Here is a 16,217-nt window from a genome sequence, read left to right on the forward strand (position 1 = left end):
TATTGTGCATTTGGGAATGACAGCATTGCCTTGTTTAGTAGTACAAAGTCAATATGCACAGTCTTTACAGCCACTGACATTCTAATGTCAATATGTAAAACCTGGTTTGGATCATTGCCATGGCTACTGAGTGGATATCCATTACTCCGTAAAATCATGCTCTGTTTGTCTGCGGTTCAAATCAGATGATGAGTGTTTGGCACCTGTATTCAAAACAAACATCACACTGGACGTCTGATAAGCAAACATCATATAGTGGGTATCTGATAATGAAATACAAACACACTTCAGTTATAGTTTACCATCAGTGACCAAGTTCATTATATGACAGTGACCAAGTTTATATTATGACAGTGACCAAGTTTATATTATGACAGTGACCAAGCTCATATTATGACAGTGACCAAGTTTATATTATGACAGTGACCAAGCTCATATTATGACAGTGACCAAGTTTATATTATGACAGTGACCAAGCTCATATTATGACAGTGACCAGGTTCATATTATGACAGTGACCAAGATGATATGACAGTGACCAAGTTCATATTATGACAGTGACCAAGTTCATATTATGAAATTGACCAAGTTCATATTATGAAATTGACCAAGTTTATATTATGACAGTGACCAAGTTCATATTATGACAGTGACCAAGTTCATATTATGACAGTGACCAAGCTCATATTATGACAGTGACCAAGCTCATATTATGACAGTGACCAAGTTCCTATTATGACAGTGACCAAGTTTATATTATTACAGTGACCAAGCTCATATGACAGTGACCAAGCTCATATGACAGTGACCAAGTTCATATTATGACAGTGACCAAGTTCATATTGTGACAGTGACCAAGTTCATATTATGACAGTGACCAAGTTCATATTATGACAGTTACCAAGTTCATATTATGACAGTGACCAAGCTCATATTATGACAGTGACCAAGTTCATATTATGACAGTGACCAAGCTGATATGACAGTGACCAAGTTCATATTATGACAGTGACCAAGTTCATATTATGACAGTGACCAAGTTCATATTATGAAATTGACCAAGTTCATATTATGAAATTGGCCAAGTTTATATTATGACAGTGACCAAGTTCATATTATGACAGTGACCAAGCTCATATTATGACAGTGACCAAGCTCATATTATGACAGTGACCAAGTTCATATTATGACAGTGACCAAGTTTATATTATTACAGTGACCAAGCTCATATGACAGTGACCAAGCTCATATGACAGTGACCAAGCTCATATGACAGTGACCAAGTTCATATTATGACAGTGACCAAGTTTATATTATGACAAACCAATATTTGTGTGTTCTATTGATACCTCTTGAGAACTCTTTTTCTCATTCCAGATTCTTACAGGCCTACAAATAGATTATTACAGTGGATCTTGTCTTCTCTAAAATACATCACGAAATGTATAGCTCAGTCTGTAATGCGAGTTAAACCATTAGGAAAATATAAAGTATATATGTATGATCTGACATGTTTGATGATCATGGTCTCCTCCAATAAGAATGTCTCCTCTGTTTGGGCTGGCTAATTCGATGAAAACCACAAAGTAGGAGGGAAACACTGGCATGCCATGACTTACTACCAGCCAACCCATCTGTTAAATGAAAGCATTAGGAGTCTTAACAGAAGAGCTTTAGAATACTAAAGGCTACATCACGGAACACCCAACATCTAACTACGGACGGTCTTCTACTTTATCTACTGGCATGCACATTCTATTTTTACCATAGAGAGAGAGAGAGAGAGAGAGAGAGAGAGAGAGAGAGAGAGAGAGAGAGAGAGAGAGAGAGAGAGAGAGGTTGGTCGGTCCTGGGGCTCTGGTCACAAACACAAACAGACCTCACAGAGCCCCATGACAGCAACACAATTAGACCCAACCAAATCATGAGAAAACAAAAAGATAATTTACTTGACTCATTGGAAAGAATTTACAAAAAAACAGAGCAATCTAGAATGCTATTTGGCTCAAAACAGAGAGTACACAGTGGCAGAATCCCTGACCACTATGACTGACCCAAACTTAAGGAAAGCTTTGACTATGTACAGACTCAGTGAGCATAGCCTTGCTATTGAGAAAGGCCGCAGAAGGCAGACCTGGTTCTCAAGAGAAGACAGGCTATGTGCACACTGCCCACAAAATGAGGTGGAAACTGAGCTGCACTTGCTAACCTCCTGCCAAATCTTTGACCATATTAGAGACACATATTTCCCTCAGATTACACAGATGGGTGAAATACCACAGTGTGCCATCACAGCAGCAAGATTTGTAACCTGTTGCCACAAGGGCAACTAGTGAAGAACAAACACCATTGTAAATACAACCCATATTTATGTTTATTTATTTTCCCTTTGTTACTTGAACCATTTGCTTATAATATTATATTTGTAATGTCATTATTCTTTTATTATTTTTTATATATTTTTTTAACTTTTACCCCTTTTTGTCCCCAATTTTGTGGTATCCAATTGGTAGTTACAGTCTTGTCTCATCGCTGCAACTCCCGTATGGACTCGAGAGAGAGAGAGAGAGAGAGAGAGAGAGAGAGAGAGAGAGAGAGAGAGAGAGAGAGAGAGAGAGAGAGAGAGAGAGAGAGACAAAGGTCGAGAGCCGTGCATCCTCCAAAACATAACCCAACCAATGCTTCTTGACACAATGCCCGCTTAACCCGGAAGCCACTCACACCAACGTGTCGGAGGAAACACCGTACACCTGGCGACCGTGTCAGCGTGCATGCGCCCAGCCCGCCACAGGAGTCGCTAGAGCGCGATGGGACAAGGACATCCCTGCCGGCCAAACCCTCCCCTAACCCGGACGACGCTGGGCCAATTGTGAGCCCCCCCATGGGTCTCCCAGTCGCCGGCTGCGACAGAGTCTGGACTCAAACCAGGATCTCTAGTGTCACAGCTAGCAACTGTGATGCAGTGTCTTAGACCACTGCGCCACTCGGGAGGCCATGTCTTTATTATTTTGAAACTTTTGTGAGCGTAATGTTTACTGTACATGTTTATTTCATTTTTGTTGATTATCAACTTCACTTGCTTTGGCAATGTTAACATATGTGTCCCATGCCAATAAAGCCCTTAAATTCAATTGAATAGAGAGAGAGAGAGAGAGAGAGAGAGAGAGAGAGAGAGAGAGAGAGAGAGAGAGAGAGAGAGAAAAGGGGATAGGGAAATATTTAAGTGATGCAGTGTGGTTGGGACTGTAAGTGGGCAAAGCATAGAGCTGGACACCAGTTCTGGCACAGATCCCCCTCTCCATCCCCAGGAACTGGGTTATGGTCATTGTTTCCCCATTGCCATCCTTATTGTACCATGGCCCGTGAGTAGACGTGCACTAAACGTACACGTTGGCACTGAATGTATGTTTCCAGCAAGTCATTGTGCTGGTGGAAAACAGGATGACAAAAGGAGGTGGAGAAGAAAGAAAAAAGCCACAGTGCAGTTTGAAAGTTGAGGAGGAGTGGGTGTGCGGAGACAGGGAGGGGTGCGTGGAGGGTTGTAATGTAGCTGAGGTCTGGAAGTGAGAACTCATCTGAAACATATTAAAAATGCTGCTCTGATAGGAGTGCTGAGTGGTACAGAACTGAAGACATGCAGGCAAAGACATCACACAGAGACAGACACCCTAAAACAATAGAACTAAGACTGTCAGCTTGTAACAAGGTCGTAAGGCGTTGAGTATACATCATCCAAAACATCACTAAGGGAAATCCTAACGTAATTCAATTGAAAACAGTCCATCATCATCTGATTTGTTACACTAACGTGGTTGAATGCGGCGGCAGGTACCCTAGTGGTTAAGAGCCAACTAGGTGGAAAATCTGTTGATGTTCCCTTAAGCAAGGCACTCAACCCTAATCGCTCCTGTAAGTTGCTCTGGGTAATGTAATGAATGCTATGCATATCACATCTGATAACATTCGCAATACATATGCCTTATATAATGGCATGCAGTGCATTGTTCTCCCAGAGTTAATATGAGTAATGGTGGAGGTTATAGTGAAGAAGAGCCCCTTGGGACTCGTTAGTATCTGATAAAGTACCTGTGCACAGCAAGCCAGTCGCAAACACACGTGCACTCACACACACATGTACTTACATACGTGCACTCTCTCCCTCTCTCTCACCCTCTCTGTCGTCCTGGAAACCCCTGCTTTGGAGTGTCCAGGCATTATTAGTTTTCAGTGGTGACGATTCTGTGTGAGAGTGGGTTGTTTATAACTGAATACAAAGGCTCAGAGGGAATATTGCTTTTAAAAAGCAGTCAGCACATGACATGCAATTTTCACCCACCCAAATAACTAACAAGTTCACACCACTCAACACTGAGTGAAAGATCAGAGACGGTTGGACTCATTAAGACACGTACAGCAGAGGACTGAATCAGTCATTTAAACGATCAGGATTATCAGAACAACAGTGCAGTCATCTTGGGACTGGAGGTACAGGCATAATAGTTTAGGATGACACCAATCACAACAACTGATGTCCAAATGAAACAAAAATAGTGTATAGTTAAAAAAGAGACAATAATAACACTCAGCCATAGAGACATTTTTCTACAACAACCACCCACAGAAGTACCCGATGCACAGATTAATTGTATTGCGATTCACTGATTATACAAATTGCATTGACTGGTTAAGTACTGTAGGTAGTAGGACATCGACAATAGCACAAGTGTGCAAACAGTAGGAACATTCTATATGCTCTTAGCATACTATGATGGTACACACACCTACAGTATGTATGAGAACGATTCCGCTATCTATAGAGTGTGTTACAATCATTTTAACATGGGGTTGTGAGGGCAAACTAGGTTCTATAGATGCGAGTGATTGTAACAAATATATTTTTTTCTGTTGGAAAATTGTTAATTTTCTCTGGTATTGTATGTTACAATGCATAGAGGAAAGGAGGATAAACATGTCAAAAACAAACTTGATTCAGAAAAATATCAACACTGTGCTTCATCTCCAATATAATACTGACATCAATGTTCTAGAAAGTTAGTGCAGTCACATTTAGAGTGAATAGAACATAATGTAATGATGTTGTGTTCTCCTACACACCTGATATCTTGCACCATGGAAATGGTAGACATTTGTATAATATGTGCAATCAACCTCTCTCTTAATATTTGACCGGTAGGGTCATTACATGGGAGGGGGAAAAGTGTTTTTACACAAAAAAAATGCTGGGTTGTTTGGTTGACCCAACTACTAGGTTGCAGGCATTGGGTCACTTAGTTGGATTGTTTTCTTTAAAAAGAGCAAGGTTGAGTTGTTGTTGTTGCTGGGTTATTGATGCTGGGTTATTGAGACCCAGCGGTCAGGTCAGAAGACTGGAATCGCGACTACAGTAGGTAGCGCCGTGGTTTCATATAGTTATTTTTGGCCACCCGTGAGAGTAAACATCATTCCGGTTTATCTGTTCTGATATCAGAAGGTTAAGGTTGTACACTGACACTTTAGTAGATTTAATGAAGCTTACAAAAGTCTAAGAGTTCCTTAAAAGCCTATGCAAAACCCAGTGTTGGTATACTTACCACTATGTAACAATACGTACAAAATGATGTTATTAATAATACAATGGAATATGTAATGTGTATTTTATTTAATGAAAATTGAAATTAGCTGTGTATTTAAGATTATGAACAAGAATTACATTTATTTTCACTGGTGGCGAAAAAATAACTATCTGAAACCCACACACCTAATAAGCCACGTCTCCTGAAAATAACCTATGGATTACATATAAAAAGAGCTGTTCAACCCAGCATGAAAATGAATATAACCTAATTGATGGTTAAATTAACCCATGTTTGGGGAATCACAACAACCCAACATGCTAGGTTATTCACACAACCTAATTGGCTGGGTCAAAATAACCCAGCGTGTGTCCTGTCCAACATTTACCCAACACTTCGTTACCAAATAACCCAAATTGGGTTGATTTTAACCCAGCATTTTTTAGAGGGAAGTGGTGTAATACATCCACCTCATAGAAATGTCACATCGTCCTGCGACTGCACCCATCGCCAGTGGGCATCATACCCCAGGTGCATCTTGCTGTTTATCTTGCAGGCATCTACGTCTATCTTGCCATTCTTATAGGGTTTGAGTTTTGGGCTCTGGCTTTTCCCCAGCTTTTCAGCCAGGCAGACCCGGGCTGAATCAGTAGGTCCTCGTGCTTGCCTGACTGCTTTCTCCAGGGCGCCGTTGCTCTTACTGGGCTGCTGGGTTTGGCTGGGGTCCTTGGTATCCTTGGTGATGGTGGTTCTTTTCACTGCATCTGTGGCCTTAGTCCAAATGGAAGACTCCTTATTGGGGATATCTGGCTTGACTTGGGGAGAGCCAGGATCAACAACTACCTTGCCCCCTGTGCCTTGTCCTACCCCAGCTCCAGCCCCAACCCCTGCCATAGCCACTGACCCTTCTCCAGCTCCAGCACCTCTCCCAGCCCCTGCCCCTGCCCCAGCCCCTGCCCCAGGCACTGCCCCAGCCCCTGTCTCTGCCCCTGTCCGAGTGGGCGTCACAGTCCCAAGTGGAGTAGAACACAGCACAGACTCAGAACTAGAAGGGCCGTACTCGTCCATGTCATCAGCAAGGGTGTCCAGATAACTGCCTATAGAGATGTTATCCAGCTTGTCGTTCAGGGGGTCCTGCAGGCTGCTCCAGCTGCCCCTCCAGGTGTCTCCTCCAGGGCCCTCTCCCAGGCTGTACTGGCTGCTGGTCAGACTGCTGCAACGGCTGGTCAGGGTGCCGCGCTCCTCCAGGAGCCACTTACATGCCTCGATCCCCTCGTGCACCGCCAGCAGCTGCTGCAGGATCTTCACGTCCATCGAGCGCAGGTGGGCCTATGGAGAAGAAGAATACTTTATTGATACAGGAGAGGGGAGAGAAGAGATGGTGGGAGGAAAGCAACTGACTCAGGAGAGAGGAGAGAAGAGATGGTGGGAGGAAAGCAACGGATTCAGGAGAGAGGAGATGGTGGGAGGAAAGCAACGGACTCAGGAGAGGAGATGGTGGGAGGAAAGCAACGGACTCAGGAGAGAGGGGAGAAGAGATGGTGGGAGGAAACAACTGACTCAGGAGAGAGGAGAGAAGAGATGGTGGGAGGAAAACAACGGACTCAGGAGAGAGGAGAGAAGAGATGGTGGGAGGAAAGCAACAGACTCAGGAGAGTGGAGAGATGGTGGGAGGAAAGCAACGGATTCAGGAGAGAGGAGAGATGGTGGGAGGAAAGCAACGGATTCAGGAGAGAGGAGATGGTGGGAGGAAAGCAACGGACTCAGGAGAGTGGAGAGAAGGTGGGAGGAAAGCAACGGACTCAGGAGAGAGAAGATGGTGGGAGGAAAGTAACAGACTCAGGAGAGAGGAGAGAAGAGATGGTGGGAGGAAAGCAACGGACTCAGGAGAGAGGATAGAAGAGATGGTGGGAGGAAAGCAACTGACTCAGGAGAGAGGATAGAAGAGATGGTGGGAGGAAAGCAACTGACTCAGGAGAGAGGATAGAAGAGATGGTGGGAGGAAAGCAACTGACTCAGGAGAGAGGATAGAAGAGATGGTGGGAGGAAAGCAACTGACTCAGGAGAGAGGATAGAAGAGATGGTGGGAGGAAAGCAACTGACTCAGGAGAGAGGATAGAAGAGATGGTGGGAGGAAAGCAACTGACTCAGGAGAGAGGAGAGAATAGATGGTGGGAGGTAAGCAACTGACTCGGGAGAGAGGTAAGCAACTGACTCAGAAGAGAGGAGAGAAGAGATGGTGGGAGGAAAGCAACTGACTCAGGAGAGAGGATAGAAGAGATGGTGGGAGGAAAGCAACTGACTCAGGAGAGAGGAGAGAATAGATGGTGGGAGGTAAGCAACTGACTCGGGAGAGAGGTAAGCAACTGACTCAGAAGAGAGGAGAGAAGAGATGGTGGGAGGAAAGCAACTGACTCAGGAGAGAAGAGATGGTGGGAGGAAAGCAACAGACACAGGAGAGAGGAGCATTTGTGGGAAGAAAGCAACGGATTCAGAAGAGAAGAGATGGAGGGAGGAAAGCAACTGACTCAGGAGAGAGGAAAGCAACGGACTCCGGAGAGAGGAGAGAAGAGATGGTGGGAGGTAAGCAACTGACTCGGAAGAGAGGAGAGATGGTGGGAGGAAAGCAACGCTCAGGAGAGAGAAGACAGCGGGAGAAAAGCAACGGACTCAGGAGAGAGGAGTTGGTGGGAGGAAAGCAACGGACACAGGAGAGAGAAGACGGTGGGAGGAAAGAAACTGACTCAGGAGAGAGGAGATGGTGGGAGGTAAGCAACTGATTCGGGAGAGAGGAGAGAATAGACGGTGGGAGGAAAGTAACTGACTTGGGAGAGAAGAGATGATGGTAGGAAAGAAACTGACTCAGGAGAGAGGAGGGAGCTGTGAGAGCGGTGGGAAAGAGAAAGAAGATAGGGAGATGGAGGATGGAAGGGTAAGAGGAAGATAGGAGAGGAGCAAGGTGAGAGAAGGAGATGAGAGAATAGAGGAGGAATAAGAAGAAGGAGAAGTAAGGTAATGGTGTCACGACTTCTGCCGAATTCGATGCATCTCTTTATTCGGGCAGTGCTCAGCGGTCGACGTCACTGGTCTTCTAGCCATCATTGATCCATTTTTCATTTTCCATTGGTTTTGTCTTGTCTTCCTACACACCTGGTTCCAATCCCATTCATTACATGTTGTGTATTTAACCCTCTGTTTCCCCTCATGTCCTTGTCAGAGATTGTTTGTTGTTATGCTCGTGATTATAGATTGGTGCGCGACGGGTTCTTGTACCCATAACCTATGGATTACATATAAAAAGAGCTGTTCAACCCAGCTCTACTTTGGTTTTGGAGTTTTTGTTTTACGTTATTAAACTACTCCATTTATACCAAATTTGATTCTCCTTCGCCTGACTTCCCTGCCACCTACACACACGACATGACAAATGGTAAGGGAAGAGATGTTGGAACAGATGATTTTTTTCAAAGGTGAGAGAAGATGGGAGGTGGAACAGATGAAGCCAGGAGAGTAGATATATATGTTTTAAAATAATAATGAATGTGCAACACAATACGTGGGAAACAAGAAGAAAATATAGGCTGGGAGATTAATTTAGTAGCAGGGCGGTGAGAGATGAATGTTGTAGCAGGGTGGTGGGAGGTGAATGTTGTAGCAGGGTGGTGGGAGGTGAATGAAGTAGCAGGGTGGTGGGAGATTAATGTATCAAGGTGGTGGGAGATGAATGAAGTAGCAGGGTGGTGGGAGATGAATGAAGTAGCAGGGTGATGGGAGATGAATGAAGTAGCAGGGTGGTGGGAGATGAAGGTCATAGCAGAGTGTTGGGAGTAAGAAGAGGTGGATTTGAGAGAGAAACTGAAAAAATAATTTGGGTTAAGTAGCATTCCCCACAGTTAAAACAAGTTGCCAACCGCAGTAAATTGTAAAAGTAAGAAGACTTACGGAAAATAAATGAAAGTTGTAATTAATCAAAATAATTTGGCACCACTGCTTTTAATACGTGTAGGAGGGATGCTGAATAAGCCAGGGATAAATAAGAGGAAAAAACAGTGCTACGGTGATGGAAAATCCAACAGAATACATTAGCAGAGATGTGCTCCAGTCCAGTCAGGAGCTAGGGCCAAGAGGTAATATATGGTAATGAGATTTATGGCCTCCCCCCCCAAGGGTTAGCAGAGAGAACTGCCAACTGGATACACCACACTCCTAGAATGCAACTCAATCACTGTGAAATGCCTATCGCACTTCCAATTGCTTAGAGTTCCAGGACAGTGGATAAAGTACAGACACCTAAAATCTTACAGATCTTTGACCTCTGACCTTTTTCAGTCTTTGTGTACCTCTCTCGTTGCCCCCACTGCACCACCCCTCATGACCCTGCAGGTCAAGTCATTAAAAAAGCATCTGAGTGGAACCTATTGATTGATTTCTCTGGCCTACATCCACTTTCCTTAAAATGTGGTTACTGCACAATGTACATGCCTGGACCTTTCTGTCTCTGTATCTCTCAGCCGGAGCAATACATAAATCATATGGATATAGATTACTCATATATCTCTCTCAGGCTGCATCATTATAGCTCATAACTATAATCACAAAAAGCTCATTTGGTAATAAACTGCAGAAGGGGCCCACATGAGACATGTGATGGATAGGTGTAATATAGGAAACATAGACATACTAGAGATGATCTTCCAATAATACAAATCACACTGGATATTGTTTCATCAATCTGAATGCCCTTTCAGTGAACTACTCTCCATCCAGCGAAACAAAGGAAATGGTGATGGGATAACACTGCGTTAGAGTACCCTTCTTTGGCCCTATACTATCCAATCCAAAGTGTTTGTGTCCTTGCCAACTCAGCTCCACTCCTCCCAGCCTGGGGCAGAGACCAGGAGACACAGGCCATCCGGAACAGAACAAGAGATGAGGCAGAAAGTAACAGCTTTCTCAGACAGCAGAGCTTGTGTATAGGAGGGGGAGGAGGAAAAAGAGAAAGCGGAGGAGGAGGGAGACGGCACCGATATCTCTCTCGTTCTTCCGATCTCTCCCTCTCTCAGTAAATGAGCAGAAGGGGCTATAGTTGTTCTGCTGATGCCAAAGCCACACTGACCGACCGGCTGTATGCTCTGCTGTAGTAATGAGTTAGTCTGACGCTGTGAGCACAAATCACCAATCAAAAGACCAAAACACAGGAAGCAAGAGAGGGAATGCAAAGCTAAAGCCAGGCTGCAAGGTGGGAAATAAGAACATACAGTGAGGGAAAAATGTATTTGATCCCCTGCTGATTTTGTACGTTTGCCCACTGACAAAGAAATGATCAGTCTATAATTTTAATGGTAGGTTTATTTGAACAGTGAGAGACACAATAACAAAAAAATCCAGAAAAACACATGTCAAAAATGTTATAAATTGATTTGCATTTTAATGAGGGAAATAAGTATTTGACCCCCTCTCAATCAGAAAGATTTCTGGCTCCCAGGTGTCTTTTATACAGGTAACGAGCTGAGATTAGGAGCACACTCTTAAAGAGAGTGCTCCTAATCTCAGTTTGTTACCTGTATAAAAAGACACCTGTCCACAGAAGCAATCAATCAATCACATTCCAAACTCTCGCTCTCCAAGGATGTCAGGGACAAGATTGTAGACCTACACAAGGCTGGAATGGGCTACAAGACCATCGCCAAGCAGCTTGGTGAGAAGGTGACAACAGTTGGTGCGATTATTCGCAAATGGAAGAAACACTAAAGAACTGTCAATCTCCCTCGGCCTGGGGCTACATGCAAGATCTCACCTCGTGGAGTTGCAATGATCATGAGAACGGTGAGCAATCAGCCCAGAACTACACGGGAGGATCTTGTCAATGATCTCAAGGCAGCTGGGACCATAGTCACCAAGAAAACAATTGGTAACACACTACGCCGTGAAGGACCAAAATCCTGCAGCGCCCGCAAGGTCCCCCTGCTCAAGAAAGCACATATACATGCCCGTCTGAAGTTTGTCAATGAACATCTGAATGATTCAGAGGACAACTGGGTGAAAGTGTTGTGGTCAGATGAGACCAAAATGGAGCTCTTTGGCATCAACTCAACTCGCCGTGTTTGGAGGAGGAGGAATGCTGCCTATGACCCCAAGAACACCATCCCCACCGTCAAACATGGAGGTGGAAACATTATGCTTTGGGGGTGTTTTTCTGCTAAGGGGACAGGACAACTTCACCGCATCAAAGAGACGATGGACTGGGCCATGTACCGTCAAATCTTGGGTGAGAACCTCCTTCCCTCAGCCAGGGCATTGAAAATGGGTCGTGGATGCGTATTCCAGCATGACAATGACCCAAAACACACGGCCAAGGCAACATATGAGTGGCTCAAGAAGAAGCACATTAAGGTCCTGGTGGCCTAGCCAGTCTCCAGACCTTAATCCCATAGAAAATCTGTGGAGGGAGCTGAAGGTTCGAGTTGCCAAATGTCAGCCTCGAAACCTTAATGACTTGGAGAAGATTGGCAAAGAGGAGTGGGACAAAATCCCTCCTGAGATGTGTGCAAACCTGGTGGCCAACTACAAGAAACATCTGACCTCTGTGATTGCCAACAAGGATTTTGCCACCAAGTACTAAGTCATGTTTTGCAGAGGGGTCAAATACTTATTTCCCTCATTAAAATGCAAATCATTTTATAACATTTTTGACATGCGTTTTTCTGGATTTTTTGTTGTTGTTATTCTGTCTCTCACTGTTCAAATAAACCTACCATTAAAATTATAGACTGATCATTTCTTTGTCAGTGGGTAAACTTACAAAATCAGCAGGGGATCAAATACTTTTTCCCTCACTGTATATTTAAAGCAATTTAATGTTCAATCAATTGAGTTCTATTTAGCTAATTGTAGACTACTGTCTGATGTGTAGGACTAACATGTGCGCAATGATGTGCAGCCTCATTATTTGCAGCCATAGGTGATCATTTATTTTTAGGAGCTGATCTGTCATCAGTATCTAATGTTAAGGTAAGATTTGAATGGAGAATGCTGATCTGAGAGCACCGATGCCTTTCTTTCGATCGCACCTATTGAACGTTCTCCCTATGTGGTGTTTTTTGTAAATGCATGTGAGTTCTTTGGCCATTATAGAAACAATGAATAATTTTCTGCCAGAAATATACCACCCTTCATCCCACTGCTGGCTTGCCTCTGAAGCTAAGCCGGGTTTGTCCTGGTCAGTCCCTGAATGTGAAAGCAGATGCTGCTGGAAGTGGTGTTGGAGGGCCAGTTGCAGGGCCAGTAGGAGGCAATCTTTCCTGTGGTCTAAAAAAATCTCCCAATGCCCCAGGGCAGTGATTGGGGACATTACCCTGTGTAGGGTGCCGTCTTTCGGATGGGACGTTAAACGGGAGTCCTGACTCACTGTGGTCACTAAAGATCCCAATGGCACTTATAGTAAGAGTAGGAGTGTTAACCCCGCTATCCTGGTTAAATTCCCAATCTGGCCCTCATACCATCATGGCCTTCTAATCATCCCCAGCTTCCAATTGGCTCTTTCATCTCCTCTCCTCTGTAAATGAGAGTGTGTTCTCAGTCAACTTAGTGGGTAAAATGAAATAAAACACTCGTAAGCTTATGTTCCATCGCTATCAAGAAACTGGGCTCAAGCTATTACTTCATAGACATGGCTATTTGAATTTATGCAAACCATATGGATTCTCCCTTTAAAGAGGGGAGGGGGTGAATATCAACAGCTGCTATACATTAAGCACATACCAGTCCCTGTGACTCTCAAAGTACTGAATAAGTTGGCTGAGTGAGCATTTGAAAAAAGAAAAGAAACCTCCAGTTTTTTACTTCTTGATGGCTACTTCCCACTAAGTCCAGGCCGGCTGTCTTTTTTGTGTCCGGTCCGGACGGCCCCAGCTCCATGAGGGGGCTAAAGTTTCAAATGTTTAGTCCCCTCAGTTTTAGTTTTGTATCCCTATTTAAAATAGAAAAAAAGTTAAAATGATTGAGTGAGAGGTTGGTGGCAAAACAAATTATATCTCCGCTGCGCTGTGTTAGCACAATGGGCAAGGTACTCCATGGTGTGTATAGGGGACTATGGAAAGCCTCTGGGGCTGTTAGGAATGACTCCTTTGGGGTTTCCATAAAAAGGCAGGAAAACGCTTCTCATCTCTGTGGTAGACTGCACAGCTATTTTCAAGTCTCTCTAGAGATGTTCGATCAGGTTTAAGTCCGGGCTCTGGCTGGGCCACTTAAGGACATTCAGAGACTTGTCCTGAAGCCACTCCTGCATTGTCTTGGCTAAGTGCTTAGTCTGAGGTCCTGAGCACTCTGGAGCAGGTTTTCATCAAGGCTCTTTCTGTACTTTGCTCTGTTCATCTTTCCCTTGATCCTGACTAGTCTCCCAGTCCCTGCCGCTGAAAACATCCCCACAGCATGATGCTGCCACCACCATGCTTCACCGTAGGGATGGTGCCAGGTTTCCAACAGACATGACGCTTGGCATTCAGGCCAAAGAGTCCAATCTTGGTTTCATCAGACCAGAGAATCTTGTTTCTCATGATCTAAGAGTCCTTTAGTTGCCTTTTGGCAAACTCCAAGTGGGCTGTCATGTGCCTTCTACTGAGGAGTGGCTTCCTTCTGGCCACTATACCATAAAGGCCTAATTGGTGGAGTGCTGCAGAGATGGTTGTTCTTCTGGAAGTTTCTCCTATCTGCACAGAGGAACTCTGGAGCGCCTTCAGAGTGACCATCGGGTCCTTGGTCACCTGCCTGACCAAGGCTCTTATCCCCGATTGCTGGAGTTTGGCCGGGCAGGCCAGCGCAAGGAAGACTCTTTGTGGTACCAAACTTCTTCCATTTAAAAATGATGGAGCCCACTGTGTTCTTGGGGACTTTCAATGCTGCAGAAATGTTTTGGTGTCCATCCCCAGATCTGTGCCTGGACACAATCCTGCCTCAGACCTCTACGGACAATTCCAAAGACCTGATGGCTTGGTTTTTTCTCTGACATGCACTGTCAACTGTGGGACCTTAGGTGTGTGCCTTTCCAAATCATGTCCAATCAATTGAATTTACCACAGGTGGACTGCAATGAAGTTGTAGAAACATCTCAAAGATGATCAATGGAAACAGGATGCACCTGAGCTCAATTTTGAGTCTCATAGCAAAGGGTCTGAATACATATGTAAATAAGGTATTTCTGTTTTTTATTTGTAATACATTTGCAAACATTTCTAAAAACCTGTTTCCACTTTGTCATTTGGGGGTATTGTGTGTAGATTGATAAAATCAATTTTTAAATAAGTCTGTAACGTAACAATATGTGGAAAAAGTAAATGAGTCTGAATACTTTCCGAATGCACTGTAAGTACATATCGGTATGTTTCATCATAGAAATAGATAGGCTACATTTTAGAATGGTTTTCTTGGTAGCCTATTGGTTTTTGTTGCTGTAAATGGAACTGTAGGTATTGGAAACATGTTGGCATTGCTTAATTGATTACGTGGGTCGAATTTGACACACATAATTATATTGTGCCATATCACAACATGTTGCTTAACTCATGAGCAAGCGGCATGATTTTCCATGTTAGAAGCATGCCTATATAGGCCTATTTATTTGGCAAGACAGCTGTACATGGCTGCATCTCACTGTAGTAGGCTGTAGCTTATGTTTTGGTTATTTGGATCTCCATTCGCCTTTTGTTTGCTGCGTTTGTTTACTGTTAATGTAACTATCCTAAATATAGATTTTGTCATGCCTTAATCGATCTGATATTTTGTTTACTAGGCCTACCTCTTGGTACTGCTGTTTTCTTCTGTTTGCGTTCGTTCGCATTCACAGTTGTGTCAGTATTCTAAGCCAAACTGCTATTCAGTATTTTTTGTTTGCATTATTTGGGTATGACAGCTGTGTGTATGGCTGTATTCACAATGGTTATTTGTAATAGATGAATTGCCCTATCTAGCTTGTAGCCTATATTCATTACCAAAATGGCCTAGCTGTAGTGCGCCCTCCATTGTGCTGATACAGCGCAGCAGAGATAGGCTACAGACTTCAAAAGCAGTCAATGTTTTTGGAGTCTCGACATTTGAACTTGATCTTTATTGTAGTATAGGGTGACTATATACTGTAAGCAGAATTCAATATAATTCCAATGCAAAACCCCCAAAAAATGTTACTGCCCCCTTAGTTACTTTATCCTGGCGCCGGGTCTGGGTCCGGACTTGATTTCAACTTTCCACGGATGGCACTCCCTAAAAACACACCACTTTGATACAAGTTACTTTTCGTGGGAGGTTAGGAGAGCATTTTTTCAAACCCTTATCCTTATCCTTTTCCTATCCTTAACCTAATTCTCCTAATCTGTTACAAAAGTCGTAGCTTTATCAATGTGTTTTGATTTAGGGGATCTCGTCCACTGACGTAGATTTTTGGTCCTGTCCCGACATCTATGGTTCACAGGTTTGGACAGCAACGTTTTGTGCAATAGAGGAATGGTTCTCAAACCTCTCCATGGGGACCCCAGGCTGTTCCATGTAATTGATCTATTCCAGAGCTAGCACACCTGATTCAACTTGTCAACTAATCCTCAAGCTCTTGAATAGCTAGTTCAGAGCTACAGCAAAATTGTGAAATGTCTGGGG

The 16,217-nt window shown here is 43.8% G+C and overlaps 1 protein-coding gene across 1 annotated transcript in view; it reads right to left on the reverse strand.

Moving 5' to 3' along the window:
- Positions 1 to 4,419: 4,419 nt before the first annotated feature.
- LOC106560455 (leucine rich adaptor protein 1) overlaps positions 4,420 to 16,217 on the reverse strand; it is a 48,939-nt gene continuing 37,141 nt past the window's right edge. The window contains exon 2 of the mRNA XM_014123378.2: positions 4,420 to 6,902. Within this exon, the coding sequence (XP_013978853.1) occupies positions 6,045 to 6,902 (858 nt within the window). The 3' untranslated portion in view covers positions 4,420 to 6,044. The remainder of the gene's footprint in view (positions 6,903 to 16,217) is intronic.

This window comes from Salmo salar, chromosome ssa10 (genome assembly GCF_905237065.1).
Source record: "Salmo salar chromosome ssa10, Ssal_v3.1, whole genome shotgun sequence".
In the NCBI taxonomy this organism is placed as follows: Eukaryota; Metazoa; Chordata; class Actinopteri; order Salmoniformes; family Salmonidae; genus Salmo; species Salmo salar.